Source organism: Pseudorca crassidens, chromosome 1 (assembly GCF_039906515.1).
Source record: "Pseudorca crassidens isolate mPseCra1 chromosome 1, mPseCra1.hap1, whole genome shotgun sequence".
Taxonomy (NCBI): domain Eukaryota; kingdom Metazoa; phylum Chordata; class Mammalia; order Artiodactyla; family Delphinidae; genus Pseudorca; species Pseudorca crassidens.
Window position 1 is genome coordinate 93,753,981 of NC_090296.1, and position 14,579 is coordinate 93,768,559.

General features: G+C 36.8%; 2 protein-coding genes and 1 pseudogene across 6 annotated transcripts in view; 1 reads left to right on the forward strand and 2 right to left on the reverse strand.

Moving 5' to 3' along the window:
* Window positions 1-14,579, forward strand: part of USP8 (ubiquitin specific peptidase 8) — a 98,101-nt gene that overhangs the window by 82,352 nt on the left and 1,170 nt on the right. For all 5 annotated transcript variants that reach the window (XM_067746675.1, XM_067746665.1, XM_067746650.1 and 2 more), the window contains 6 exons: window positions 5,965-6,042; window positions 6,452-6,714; window positions 8,456-8,668; window positions 9,694-9,904; window positions 10,804-11,040; window positions 11,761-11,903. In XM_067746675.1, the coding sequence (XP_067602776.1) occupies window positions 5,965-6,042; window positions 6,452-6,714; window positions 8,456-8,668; window positions 9,694-9,904; window positions 10,804-11,040; window positions 11,761-11,903 (1,145 nt within the window). The remainder of the gene's footprint in view (window positions 1-5,964; window positions 6,043-6,451; window positions 6,715-8,455; window positions 8,669-9,693; window positions 9,905-10,803; window positions 11,041-11,760; window positions 11,904-14,579) is intronic.
* Window positions 563-1,230, reverse strand: LOC137229216 (ATP synthase F(0) complex subunit C2, mitochondrial pseudogene; annotated as a pseudogene).
* USP50 (ubiquitin specific peptidase 50) overlaps window positions 11,897-14,579 on the reverse strand; it is a 36,677-nt gene continuing 33,994 nt past the window's right edge. Inside the window, exon 6 of the mRNA XM_067746769.1 lies at window positions 11,897-14,108. Within this exon, the coding sequence (XP_067602870.1) occupies window positions 13,947-14,108 (162 nt within the window). The 3' untranslated portion in view covers window positions 11,897-13,946. The remainder of the gene's footprint in view (window positions 14,109-14,579) is intronic.

A 14,579-nucleotide genomic window follows, 5' to 3' on the forward strand; every position in this document is an offset into this window, starting at 1 on the left:
AGCTTTCGGGATCTTAGTTCCCCAACCAGGGATTGCACCCAGGGCCACTGCAGTGAAAGCGTGGAGTCCTGACCATTGGACCACCAGGGAACTCCTGGCTTATTTTTAATATTAATAAAATGTCAGTGGTCTTTGAATGCTGAACTTTATAATACATACATACTTTGAATTATTTCGTCCAATAAAAAGAAGTGTGGAAAAAAATTACTTGCTTCCTTATGTATCTCAAAGACCTGATCCATCAACAACACCATTTATTGAAGAGGTTATCTTTTCCCCATTGTATATTCTTCCTCCCTTGTCATAGATTAATTTGACCATGTAAGTGTGGGTTCATTTCTGGCCTCTCTGTTCTGTTCCATTGATCTGTGTGGCTGTTTTTGTGCCAGTACCATACTGGTTTGATGACTGTAGGTTTGTAGTTGAAGTCAGGGAGCATGATTCGTCCAGTTCTGTTCTTTCCTAAGATTGCTTTGGCTATTTGGGGTCTTCTGTGTTTCTGTAAACATTTTAGATTATTTGTTCTAGTTCTGTGGAAAATGCCATTGGTGTCTTTTTTGTTTTGTTTTTATCTTTTTTCTTATTAATACAGTATTTATTTGTCTTCCTTCTGTCAAACCGTGAGCCAACCCCTTTCCCCAGGCTGCCTGGGGTGGTACAGGAAAAGGAACATACAGGGCAGACAAGACACGGGAGAAAGAACTATGGGAGGTAGAAACAGCCCCTTCACATGGTGAAGAGGATGAGAAAGGCCACCATCAGGCAAAAGAGTCCCATGGCTTCCAAGAGGCAAAGCCCAGAATGGTGTAGGAGAAGAGCTGTTGCTTCAGAGAAGGGTTCCTGGCATAACCAATGATGAGGCTCCCAAACACAGTCCCAATTCCAGCCCCAGAGCCAGCCACCCCTACTGTGGCAGCCCCAGCTCCAGTGAACTTGGCTGCTGTGTCAGTGTCCCTCGAAATGGCACTGGTTTGGAAGCAGCGACTAGGAATAAGTGAGGTGGTCAGGGGACTCGGGGTTGCCAAGCTGCTGTGGCTCTCATCTGTCAGCATCTCCAGTTGTTTCAGCACCACTGCAGACAGTGATCGGCTCATTAGTGGAGAGGTTCTCCTGATCAAGGAGGGGATGGAAATGAACTTGGCACACGTGTACATTTTCAGGGGCTGAAGAGCCATGGCAGGAGAGCTGCTCCCAGTGCAGAGAAGACAATAGAGAGCACCATTGGTGTTTTGATAGAGATTTCATTGAATCTGTAGATTGCCTTGGGTAGAATGGACATTTTAACAATATTAATTCTTCCAATCCATGAACACAGTATTATCTTTTCATCTGTTCGGGGCATCCTCAATTATCTTTCATCAGTGTCTTACAGTTTTCCAAGTACAGGTCTTTTACCTCCTTAGTTAGATTTATTCCTATATATTTTATTCTTTTTTAATATTTATTTATTTTCTTTATTTAAAAAAAATTTTTTTTGGCTGCATCAGGTATTAGTTGTAGCATGTGGGATCTCTCGTTGCAGCGCAGGCTTTTTGTTGTGGTGTGGGCTTCTTCTCTCTAGTTATGGCATGTGGGCTCCAGGGCATGAGGGCTCTGTAGTTGTGGTGTGTGGGCTCCAGAGCACATGGGCTCTGTAGTTTGTGCCATGCGGGCTCTCTCGTTGAGGTGTGTGAGCTCAGTAGTTGTGACACGCAGGCTTAGTTGCCCTGCGGCACGTGGGATCTTAGTTCCCCGACCAGGGATCGAACCCACATCCCCTGCATTGGAAGGTGGATTCTTTATCACTGGACCACCAGGGAAGTCCCTATTTTATTCTTTTTGATGCAATTGTAAATGGGATTGTTTTCTTAATTTCTTTCTGGTAGTTCATTATTAGTGTATACAAATGCAACAGATTTCTGTGTATGAGTTTTGTATACTGCAACTTTACCAAATTCATTGATGAGCTCTAGTAGTTTTTTGGTGGCATCTTCAGGATTTTCTATGTATAGTATGATGTCATCTTCTAACAAATAAGTTTTTATAATAGTAAGAACAGCTATAGCCCTTTTTACATTTCATATAAATGGAAATATATTTTTGGTAGTGTGAAAATGAATTCTAATTGGAGGTGAAATACTGTCTTTATTGAACATCAATTTCTATACTTCTCAAGCAGCAGTTTATGCATATACCAAAATTAACAATTCATATTAGTGCCACATTTATCCACTGAACACTTAACCTAGTAACTTTAATTATCAAAGATGTAGGTCCCATGCAAAAGCCTTCTAAACATCCAAAGTTAGGAAAATGAAGCTCATGTTCTAAAATTCTCTAACTTTATTCATAGAAGAATCAGAACTTAGGAGCTCTTACCATTTAAATATTATTCATTGTGTAGCTAGTATATGCCAGGTATTTCTACTATTGATACATAATCTTACTTATTCCTCCTAATGGTAACTCTATGAGGAATTCAATTTACAGATGAAATTGAAGCTTAGAGGTTAAGTAAGTTGCCTGTGAATCACATATGCAGTTAAATTCCAAAGCCACCTTCTATCCAGAGGCAGGTAGTCTTAAGAACTTAAAGCATTCGTATTTCTGGGGTCACTTAGTATAGGTGCCAAATATGCATACAAGTCTAAATAGCCCTGAGATGATCACATGTAGTTTTTTAATGTTTCCTATAATGTAACACAAGGAAAAGTTAAGATTGCATTCATTGTATGATCCTTTTAAAAGTAGGCAAAATGTGTGATTTATTCTGGAATAAATTTTGTTTAAGTTATCACACTTTTAAGTTTTTACTTTACTGTAGTTATTTTTAAAATCTGTAAGATTAAAGTGAATTTCTTAAAGCATCTATGAGAAGTTCTAAGAGGATATAAAATGAATTTTGCACTCCTGAATATTGCTCTGTATGAAATTCTATAATCGCTTCATTCTGTTTAATACGTTAATGATTTTAAATCACTACCACTTTCAAGGTAGCCAAAATCATAAGAGATTTAAATAAAAGGATAATGTTCACAAGAGGCCATGGTGTGTGTACACTAATGACCTAACATCTTATATTTGGCCATGTATTATGAATCAGTGTGTCATAATCCACTGTGATTGACATCTCTTCCCCACCACTGATTCATCAAAGTTTCTTAGTTCTTTACCTTTGGAGTTAGGAAATCCCACATGGGCCCCGCCACCTTTAATTTTAAGTGTCTAATTTGACAGTAAAATCAAATAAACTTTTCAGAGCCTCATTTTTTTTCCTCTCTTTTTACATTTGCAGTCTGATGGATTTGCTTGTATTAGCTAGTGATAGGTAGGTTTTTGTTGGGGAAAAGTTAAAGTTTTGTTTCACTTCTGATTTTAATAATTTTATAGCCTGTTAAGATTAAAGGACAACCAGAAAGTGGAATTCTAAAGACTGGAACTTTTAGAGAGAATACAGAAGGCACTGAAAGAAATAAAGTAAGCAACAGTTCATTGGATAGGAAAAGAAAATATGGATTATAACCATGTGGTTATCTCTACCATATCATCCTCCTCCATCTTAAGATCTTCTCTCTGAGGGTATCTTTGCTATCTTTGGTAGCATTTTTTGCTTGTTTTTGCATGATGGGTCCACTCATATGCTAAAGGGAATAGATCCTTATCTTCCTATTTAAAGTATGATGATATGTTCTATTCATTTTATGAAATTAAAAGATACTTAGGCCTTATTGTATGATCTAGCAATTCTACTTCTGGTTATATACCCAAAAGAATTGAAAGCAGACCCTCAAAGAGAAATTTATACACCCATATTCATAGAGTATTATTCATAATGGCCAAAGGATGGAAGTAACTCAAGTATACACTGATAGATGAATCTATAAAAAATGTGGTATGTACATATAATGGAATATTATTCAGCTTTTAAAAAAGAAATTCTGACATGGATGAACCTTGATGACATTACGCTAAGTGAAATAAACCAGTCACAAGAGGACAAATGTTCTTTGATTCCATTTATATAGGGTACCTAGAATGGTTAAATTCATAGAGACAGGAAGTAGTGTGGTGGTTGCCAGGGACCTAGGGGTTGGGAGAAGTTCGGAGTTGTTTAAATGGGTACAGAGTTTTAGTTTTGCAAGATGAAGAGAGTTCTGGAGAGTGGTTGCACAACAGTGTGAATATACTTAATGCCACTTACCTATACACTTAAAAATGTTCAAGATGGTAAATGTTATATTTCATCACAATTTTTAAAATATTTAGGCCTTTTATAAGATGTCTTTGCCTTTGTTTTTATTTAAGAGTTTTCTTGACGTATAATTTGAATACTATAAAAGTAATCCATTTTTAATGTACAGTTCAGTGATTTCAGTTCAGAGTTGTGAAACAGTTTTAATGCAATCCAATTTTAGGACATTTCCATCACACCAAAAAGATCTCTGTGCCCAGCTATAGTCACTCCCCATTCCAGGCACCATGAATCTAATCTTTGTCTCCACAGATTTGCCTCTTCTAGGCATTTCATACAAATAATATATGTATAGTCTTTTGTATATTTCTTTCACCTACCGTAATTTTTTGACATTCATCTATATTGTACCACGTATCAGTAGTTTATTCCTTTTGTTGCTGAGTAGTATTCCATTGTATGGATATACCACATTTGATGGACATTGGATTGCTTCTGCTTTGGGGCTGTTATCAATAATGCTGCTATTAACATTTGCATCTAAGTGTCTTTGTATGGAAATGTATTTTCATTTCTTTTGTGTTGACACCTAGAAGTGAAATTGTCTTTGTGTTTCTATTTTTTTTTTTGTTTTGGGAGTTTATTTTGATGAAGTCCAATTTATTATTTTTTCTTTTCTTCTTTTATAAATTTATTTTTTTCTCTTTGGCTGCATTGGGTCTTCGTTGCTGTGCACGGGCTTTCTCAAGTTGCAGAGAGCAGGGGCTACTCTTCATTGTGGTGGGCGGGCTTCTCATTGCAGTGGCTTCTCTTGTTGCAGAGCACAGGCTCTAGGGCACGCAGGCTTCAGTAGTTGTGGCACAAGGACTCAGTAGTTGTGGCTCACGGGCTCTAGAGCTCAGACTCAATAGTTGTGGCACACAAGCTTAGTTGCTCTGCAACATGTGGGATCTTCCCGGACCAGGGCTCGAATCTGTGTCCCCTGCATTGGCAGGTGGATTCTTAACCACTGTGCCACCAGGGAAGCCTGTGTTTGTTTTTTTAGAGAAACTTTTAAAAGTCACTGTTATTATAGGCTTGTGCACACACACTCCTTCCCCTTGCTGTGATAATTTTAGGACTTTAAAAAAACATATATAAATGGAATATTACTCAGCCATAAAAAGAAATGAAATCGAGTTATTTGTAGTGAGGTGGATGGACCTAGAGTCTGTCATACGGAGTGAAGTAAGTCAGAAAGAGAAAAGCAAATACTGTAATCTAATGCATATATATGGAGTCTAAAAAAAGAAAAAATGGTACTGATGAACCTAGTTGCAGGGCAGGAATAAAGAGGTAGACATAGAGAATGGACTTGAGGACTTGGGGTCGGAGGGGGAAGCTGGGGCGAAGTGAAAGTAGCATCGACATATATACACTACCAAATATGTAAAATAGTTGGGTGGTGGGAAGCAGCAATATAGCAGAGGGAGATTGGCTTGGTGCTTTGGGATGACCTAGAGGGGTGGGATAGGGAGAATGGGAGGGGGGATATGGGGACATGTATACATATGGCTGATTCGCTTTGTTGTGCAACAGAAACTAACACAGTATTGTGAAGCAATTATACTCCAATAAAGATCTATTTAAAAAAAGAAAGAAAACATGTATAGTTCTTCATCTTTGAACTTGTTTTAAAAAATATTAAGGGCAGCAACACAAGGCTTTTTGGTTCTTTGGTACAAGTAGCTTAAGTTTGTATATGGCAAAATGTAATTTAAAAATCTTTTACTTTTTTGTTTTTTTTTCTTTAGTCTCGAGAGCCTTTGACAAGAGCACGAAGTGAAGAAATGGGGAGGATCGTACCAGGACTGCCTTCAGGCTGGGCCAAGGTAAAATTCAAAATTAGCACAGAAATAAATTACATGGTCACTGTTTTTTTAAAAAACAAAACATGTATTTGTTTTTTCTGCATCTTCTCTAATGCAGAGTGGATTCTGTTTCTTCATTATAAAGGACATAACTCATTTCCCTAATTACAGCAGGGTTAGATTTTTCAGTATCCAATCTGGGATGATGGCTACAGTATATGAACATCCTGGCATTTGTCATTGAGAAACAGTGTATCACTTTAAAACCTGAAGTTGTTTGAAAGTTTAATTATAGAAGTGATTATCACCATTTTATTCAAATAATTTTAATCCAGAAGTAAATTCATCAGTGAAATACTTTTGAGTGATATTTTTGTTGTTGTTCTCTCGATGTTCATCATTTTCTGACCTTTGTTTTTCCCCATGTAAGTTTCTTGACCCTATCACTGGAACTTTTCGTTACTATCATTCGCCCACCAACACTGTTCATATGTATCCACCGGAAATGGCTCCTTCATCAGCACCTCCTTCCACCCCTCCAACTCATAAAGCCAAGCCACAGATTCCTGCCGAGCGGGATAGAGAACCGTCCAAGCTGAAGCGCTCCTACTCCTCCCCAGATATAACCCAAGCCATTCAAGAGGAAGAGAAGAGGAGACCAGCAGTAACTCCAACAGTTAATCGGGAAACCAAGTAAGTTTATCCTGACTCCTAGAAACGAATCATCTGCTGTATTTGAAAACTTCTACTCTAAGCATATCAGTTTATTAACATCAGGGCGTCAGAAAATTCTGTGGATGGCTGTCCCAGCCTTTATTTACTAAAGAGGAAAAAAGAAAGAAATGGATTAAATGTCCTTGGTTTTTCTCCCAAGGGCTAACTTAAATATATCACAGAGGATTATCATATGTAATCATGTAGATATAAAAGTATACACCTTGTTAAGTTTTAAGGCAGTGTGCCATAGACTGCTTAGATGTGTTATATAAACTTCCTGTGATCCCTAAATCTCCTTTTGAGGACCATAATTTATGGAATTATTGAGTATGTCTTGTTGCAGCTCTTAAATTCCAAACTTTTTTTTTTTTAACTCAGCCAGTAATGTGGGAGTAAACTTACATAGTATTAAAGTAATGAGCATTATAGTGTGTATCAGCTTCTATTTACCACTTCTGATCATTACTTTTGGGGGATGTAGGATAGATGGAAGTGAAAATAAATGGATTTTTCTATTTATTAAATATAATCTCTTAATTGCTAAGGAATTCTAACTAGGCTGTCTTTTTGGCCTCTTCAGAATCACCTCCGCAAAAAGTAGTTAATATATTTTCCTCATGAGAACCTTCCCTGCCAGGTAGGACTTACCTGGAGGAGATTTTGTAAAATTGGTAAATCTAGTTATAGATTTTAGGGCTCACTATTAAAGCTGGTGAGGTGTAATTCCTTCTTGAATTATCATTCTTATGAAAGTTTGTTAATTTGACAGTTTTAAAAACTACAGCATATGCAGTTCATGTATTTTTTTATCTGTGTTGAACAGAGAAATAGCACATGAGTGCATACACCTGAGCCATGTGTAAAGAAAAGGTGGTTGAAATATAATCTGTTCTCAGTATTCCTTTCAGAGGTGGAAATATACTTAGGATCAATAATAAAAGAAAGACTTATCAATTAGGAGTTTTCTTAATGCTGTAGCAGTTCTAGAAGTTCCACATATACATCAAATACACTAAGCAACAAAAGTCTTGGAGGCATTCTCTAGTATAGTGCTGTCCAATAGACATGTTGATAGAAATGTTCTGTATCTGTGCTGTCCAGTATGGTAGTGGCTATTTTGAATTGTGGCTAATGTAACTAAAAAGCTAAATTTTAAATTTTATCTTAAATTTATATAGCCACCTGTGGCTAGTGGCTACTACCATATTTGTCAGCACAGCTCTAGACTTTAGGTTATAGTACCCAAATAACCTCTGCCTGCTTGATAATATACTCCACAGTACCATATATATATATACACACATACACTTTTTTTTTTTTTTTGATTCCTTGTTTGGCATTCTGGTTGAATACAACATATGGTAATGCTAAATTTCCTGGGATCATTTAAAGAAGTTTGAAAGAACCTTCTCTACTAGAAGACTCTACCTGTTCATGAGAAGCCAGAGAATCTATCTCAGGGTATCTGTAAAAAACCATGGACTCACATAAGAGGTTAAAGGTGTTTGTTTCATGGGAGGGTCACAGAATATAACCAGTGTTAACCTAGATACTAAATGTCCTGTAAGACCCATTACCTTATGAGCTAACTTAATAACTATTTGCAAGATTACTGAATACACTGGTACAGATGCTGGAGTTTACTGCCCTTTGTAGTGTGAACCTTCATTTCAGGTGCTGTGCATTTTAAAGTATCTTGTACACTTTTCTTCCTTAGGCCAACAAGCTACCCTAAAACTGAGATCACAAGGCTTTCTGCTTCTCAAATTCGGAACCTCAATCCTGTTTTTGGAGGATCTGGACCAGCTCTCACCGGACTTCGTAATTTAGGAAATACTTGTTACATGAACTCAATACTGCAGTGCCTATGTAATACTCCACATCTGGCTGATTATTTCAACCGCAACTGTTATCAGGATGATATTAATAGGTAAAGAAATATCATACTTTTTGCAGTACAGTATTAAAAGGGTGATCTAACCACGCTTCCTTACCAGCCAGTTCCAGAGATGTCAAATTAGGAAAGAGGAAAATATTCTTAAGAACAGTGTAGAAATTGCCAGGACATGGAAGCAACCTAAGTGTCCATCGACAGATGAATGGATAAAGAAGATGTGGCACATATATACAGTGGAATATTACTCAGCCATAAAAAGAAATGAAGTTGAGTTATTTGTAGTGAGGTGGATAGACCTAGAGACTGTCATACAGAGTGAAGTAAGTCAGAAAGAGAAAAACAAATACTGTATGCTAACACATATATATGGAATCTAAAAAAAAAAAATGGTTCTGAAGAACCTAGGGGTAAGACGGGAATAAAGACGCAGATGCAGAGAATGGACTTGAGGACACAGGGAGGGGGAAGGGTAAGCTGGGACGAAGTGAGAGAGCGGCATGGACATATATACACTACCAAATGTAAATAGATAGCTAGTGGAAAGCAGCAGCATAGCACAGGGAGATCAGCTCGGTGCTTTGTGACCACCTAGAGGGGTGAGATAGGTAGGGTGGGAGGGAGACGCAAGAGGGGGATATATGCATACGTATAGCTGATTCACTTTGTTATACAGCAGAAACTAACACACCATTGTAAAGCAATTATACTCCAATAAAGATGTTTAAAAAAAAAAAAAGAACAGTGTAGAGAAAAGCCTCCTCTGATTGGTAAAGGACAACAGGAAAGGAACAGTACAAGAAGGTGGAACCACACTGTCTTAAACTGGAGCCTGTTGATAAGGAATAGGAGACCGTGCAGGGCTGGCAGCCAAAAAGAAGCAAGTTGGAGGGGTGTAATCAAAGTAAGATTCAGATAGGTATTTGGTAATAAACCTGTGAATAAGTATTTTAGTGTAGTGTAGGGTCACATATTACAGTATTGATGTCAAGAACCCACTGTACCTTGGCTTTTTATAATTCCTGTATTGCTTTTTTGTAACTTTAATTTTATTTGCAAAGGTCAAATTTGTTGGGGCATAAAGGTGAAGTGGCGGAAGAATTTGGCATAATCATGAAAGCCCTGTGGACAGGACAGTACAGGTATATCAGTCCAAAAGACTTTAAAATCACTATTGGGAAGATCAATGACCAGTTTGCAGGATACAGCCAGCAAGATTCACAAGAACTGCTTCTGTTCCTAATGGATGGTCTCCATGAAGATCTTAATAAAGTAAGGAATTTTTCTAAGTTGCAGAGGCCCCTTAGGGTTGCTTAACATTGTACTCATTTTTATAGCAATTTAAAATTATAGTTGGTGATTGTTCGGTGCTAATTTATTGAAACCTAGTGACTCTGTACTATGGCATGGAAGTTTAAAACAAATATAACTGATAGGTCTAATATTTGAAAGGAAGTATATGCAATTTGTATTTACTTATGAAAATGTTAACAGGTTGTATTACTGCAAGAAGTTTGTAAACGTTGTAAATTTGTAAAAATAGTTGTCAGAGATGCTGTGTTTGTGACCCACATGACCAAATGATTCATGTGAAAAGTTATTACTGAGGCATCTTAGTCTGTGTACTGTGGCTTCTTTTTAGCACCAAGCTGTCCTCTTTCAGAACCTTTGGGGTCACCTTTCTTACCAGCAACCACAGACATACACAAATAGATACACACACTTATATATGTATATGTGTGTGAATATATGTATGTTGTGTGTGTCTATATGTGTATATGTGTGTGAAGGTAGGTAGGTAGGTAGGTAGATAGATAGAATGTATCCATCCATGAGACTAGGACAGCAAAATAACATCTGTCTAGTTGTAGTCCTAACTCCCAGCTATATGTGGAATGTCTTTTCAAAACCAGACTTTTCAGCTCTTTAAATAAAAATTTGTTGAGCAATTGCAACAAGTTACATCCTTTTGATAAAGTGGGTTTTGGTATTTTAGGAGGTTTTCTTGGCTAGAATTTTTTTGTAGCACTTGATGAGATTAGAATTCCTTTCTGAAAAGAACAAGAAGTGTTTCTGAATCTGCAGAGTGTTTGTATTTAATATACTCTTTCAATTTTATATTTAAATGTTGACTTTGAGATATTAATATAGAGTCTAAATTTTATTTCCAGGCTGATAATCGGAAGAGACATAAAGAAGAAAATAATGATCATCTCGATGACTTTAAAGCTGCAGAACACGCTTGGCAGAAGCACAAGCAGCTCAATGAATCTATCATTGTTGCCCTTTTTCAGGGTCAATTCAAATCCACAGTACAGTGCCTCACCTGCCACAGAAAGTCTAGGACATTTGAGGCGTTCATGTATCTGTCTCTACCACTAGCATCTACAAGTAAATGTACATTACAGGTAAGTTTAGGATTGAGAGAAAATGATTTGTTGAAGAAAAATTCTGTTCATATGCACATAGAGGTGTACTTTATTCAGTAATTTATTTCTCTTGTTTGCCCCATAAACATTTTACAGGTTAAAACTTAAACAAAAATTTTGTTTTAATTAGGCCTCTGTAGATTAGGAAAAAACCAGCATTTTTAAAAAGAAATTTTCCTTTTTAAAAGATATTTTCCTATAAAATATTCTTTTAGAGTTAATAATTTTTTTTAAAGTTTGTATTTATTGAAGAAGTTTTAAAAGTTAATTTGGAAAATTGTATGTTGACTTTAATTTAGGTACAGTTTTATAGGAATTTGCTCTACATGGGTATGTCAAATAAATATGTTTTGCAGACAACAGCGGTGTGATTTAGAGAGCTTGTTGACACCCTTTAGTGTTGGCTTCCTGTTAGAACTTCTGAGCCACCAGGTAGAAGTTCCTCAGTGCTCTCAGGGCATGCAGGACTTCTTCCCTCCACCATTGGCAGCACCACCACTTGCCACACTCTTTGTCACTGTCAGCTCCCATCTGGGTCTGCATCCCTCACTAGATCATAAACTTTGTGGGGGCAGGAACTGTTTTGTAATAGTTTACTGTTGTATTCCTCATGCCTGGCAGAGTAACTTATTGAATAGATGCTCAGGAATACTGTGTTGAAAATATTAACAAGTATCTACTACTTGTTTTTGCCTCTAGGATTGCCTTAGATTATTTTCCAAAGAAGAAAAACTCACAGATAACAACAGGTTTTACTGCAGTCATTGCAGAACTCGACGGGATTCGCTAAAAAAGATAGAAATCTGGAAGTTGCCACCTGTACTTTTAGTGCATCTGAAACGGTAAAAGGGACACATTTTTCTTAGTGTTTAGTACTTTTTAGATGAAGGACTTCTAAGTCTTTTATTCTAAACACTTTGTTTTACTACCTGCTTAGGATGTATAACAAAGGAAGATCATCTGGTTAGGGTATCTCTAGGGAAACTAGGCAGAAATGATGAGATTCTAGTTCACCTTAGTGTTTGTAATAACAGGGCAAAGTGACAGCATCACTCTTTCATATAATTCTGTTTTTAAAAATCTGTGAAACTAGTGGGGAGGGATAGATTGGGAGTTTGAAATTGACATGTACACACTGCTATATTTAAAATGGATAACCAAGAGAATTCCCTGGTTTCCCAGTGGTTAGGACTCTGCACTTTCACTGCTGAGGGTGTGGGTTCAGTCCCTGGTCGGGGAATTAAGATCCTACAAGCCACGCAGCACAGCCAAAAAAATTAAAAATAAAAAATAAATAGATAATGAGTAAGGACCGACTGTAGAGCACAGGGAACTCTGCTCAATATTCTATAATAACCTAAATGGGAAAAGAATTTGAAAAAGGATAGATACATGTATATGTGTAACTGAATCACTTTGCTGTACACCCAAAACTAACACACATTGTTAATCAATGATAATCCAATATAAAATTTTAAAAATAAAATCAGTGAAACTAAATTATTGCATTTCAAATATGAACATTTTAAATCATTACAAAGCATTCAGTGAAAATGTATAAAAATAATGTTATACAATATAACTAACACACTATTAGATAAAATTTATCATTCAAACAATATAGTAAACATAAAAAATACTGTGCTGAAAATGAAATATATGAGTTTTTTTTAAGTATAATTTTTAAAGATAAAACATTAAGGATGCCATTGTAGAGTGCAGACATATTTTTGCCCATATTTTTCCAGCCAATGAAAAAGATCTGGATCTATAGCAGTAGAAGAATAATGGCGAGAGAGTTGTAAAACACGTGCCAGGTCTTTTGCTCTGATTCTTTGTCTTTATGGTATCCATCTGTGGAGTGACAACTTTAAGTCATTTTTTGGAAAAACTTTAAAAGGAAGTTTCATCTGTTTATTGAGAGCTCTAATTTTTGTTTCAAAGAAAGCATTTCTTTTTAATTTTTTGTTTCCTCTTATATTATTGGAGATTCTTAGGCAGTTATTTATGTTAATTTCCACATTGATATATTCAAATTCCTCTTGTGTAAATTTTCTAACAAAAGCTTATATCAGTTGTCCTTTTCTGCTTCTTGCAGATTGTGGAGGTATAAACATTCTATAAATGATTACACATTTGTTCTGTTAAGATTTTTAATGCTGTGTATTACTCTTGGAGAATATCTAAAAGTATAAATGGTTCAGAGTTCATTTTTTAAAAAATAATTCTGAAATAACCAGTATTTTGGTGTTTAAAGAAGCAGAATATGTCAGGATAATGGAATGCCATTATTTCAGTCACTAATTTATGTGCTTGCAATTACCAGCTCTAGTGTCCCCAAAAGTACAAGCTTAAATCTAGAGCAGCTCTCCTCTGTCATTCCTCTGTACTTTTGTGGTGATTAGCATTATAAATGGGGGTTTTCATAACTTTTTACCTTTGTAGAAGACTAATCTAATAGCTTTAGCTGGGTCTACGGATTAAGGGACCAAGGTATGGCCCTACCTCTACCACTCTAGCTGTTTGACCTGCGGTTAGACATTTAACTCATTATTGATGGGGGATTTTTGCAGAAACTAACGCCTGCGGCTGGCGATTTGTTATGTAAATGAATATTGAAATGCCTACAGTCAATACGTTCGGGTAACAAAAGACGTATTAATACGTCTCTGGTCAATAATGTGTTAATATCTGCGTATGGCAGTTTCTTCATTTGTAAAACAAATGAAACCAAGTACAGCAAGTCCCCTATATACGAACGAGTTCTGTTCTGAGAGTGCATCTGTAAGTCCAATTCATTTGTAAGTCCAACAAAGTTAGCCTAGGTACCCAACTAACTCCACTATATAGTAATAGGCGTTACTGTAATAGGTTTATAATACTTTTCACACAAATAATACATAAAAAACAAACACAAAAAATAAAACAGGGCTTCCCTGGGGGTGCAGTGGTTGAGAGTCTGCCTGCCGATGCAGGGGACACGGGTTCGTGCCCCGGTCCGGGAAGATCCCACATGCCGCGGAGCCTGCACGTCCGGAGCCTGTGCTCTGCAACGGGAGAGGCCACAACAGTGAGAGGCCCGCGTACCACAAAAAAATAAAATAAAATATTTTTAATCTTACAGTATAGTACCTTGAAAAGTATAGTAGTACAGTACAACAGCTGGCATACGCGGGCACATTCACGTCTTTGGAAGTTCACAATTTGAAGATTCGTATGTAGGGGACTTACGTTATCTTTTTCTTCTTCTTTTTTTCTCTTCTTTTTTTCTTTTTTGGCTGCACCATGCAGCATGTGGGATCTTAGTTCCCCAACCAGGGATCGATCCCACGCCCCGTACATTGGAAGCGCTGAGTCTTAACCTCTGGACCACCAGGGAAGTCCCAAACCAGGTGTCTTTAACAGGTCCCTCCACTATTAAAATTCTGATTGTGTGTTTGAAATGGATTTTATGGTCCTGTCTAAAAATCTGGACTGTTAATGAATGAATTAGGGTTCATTCTGATGTCTTTGGTCTG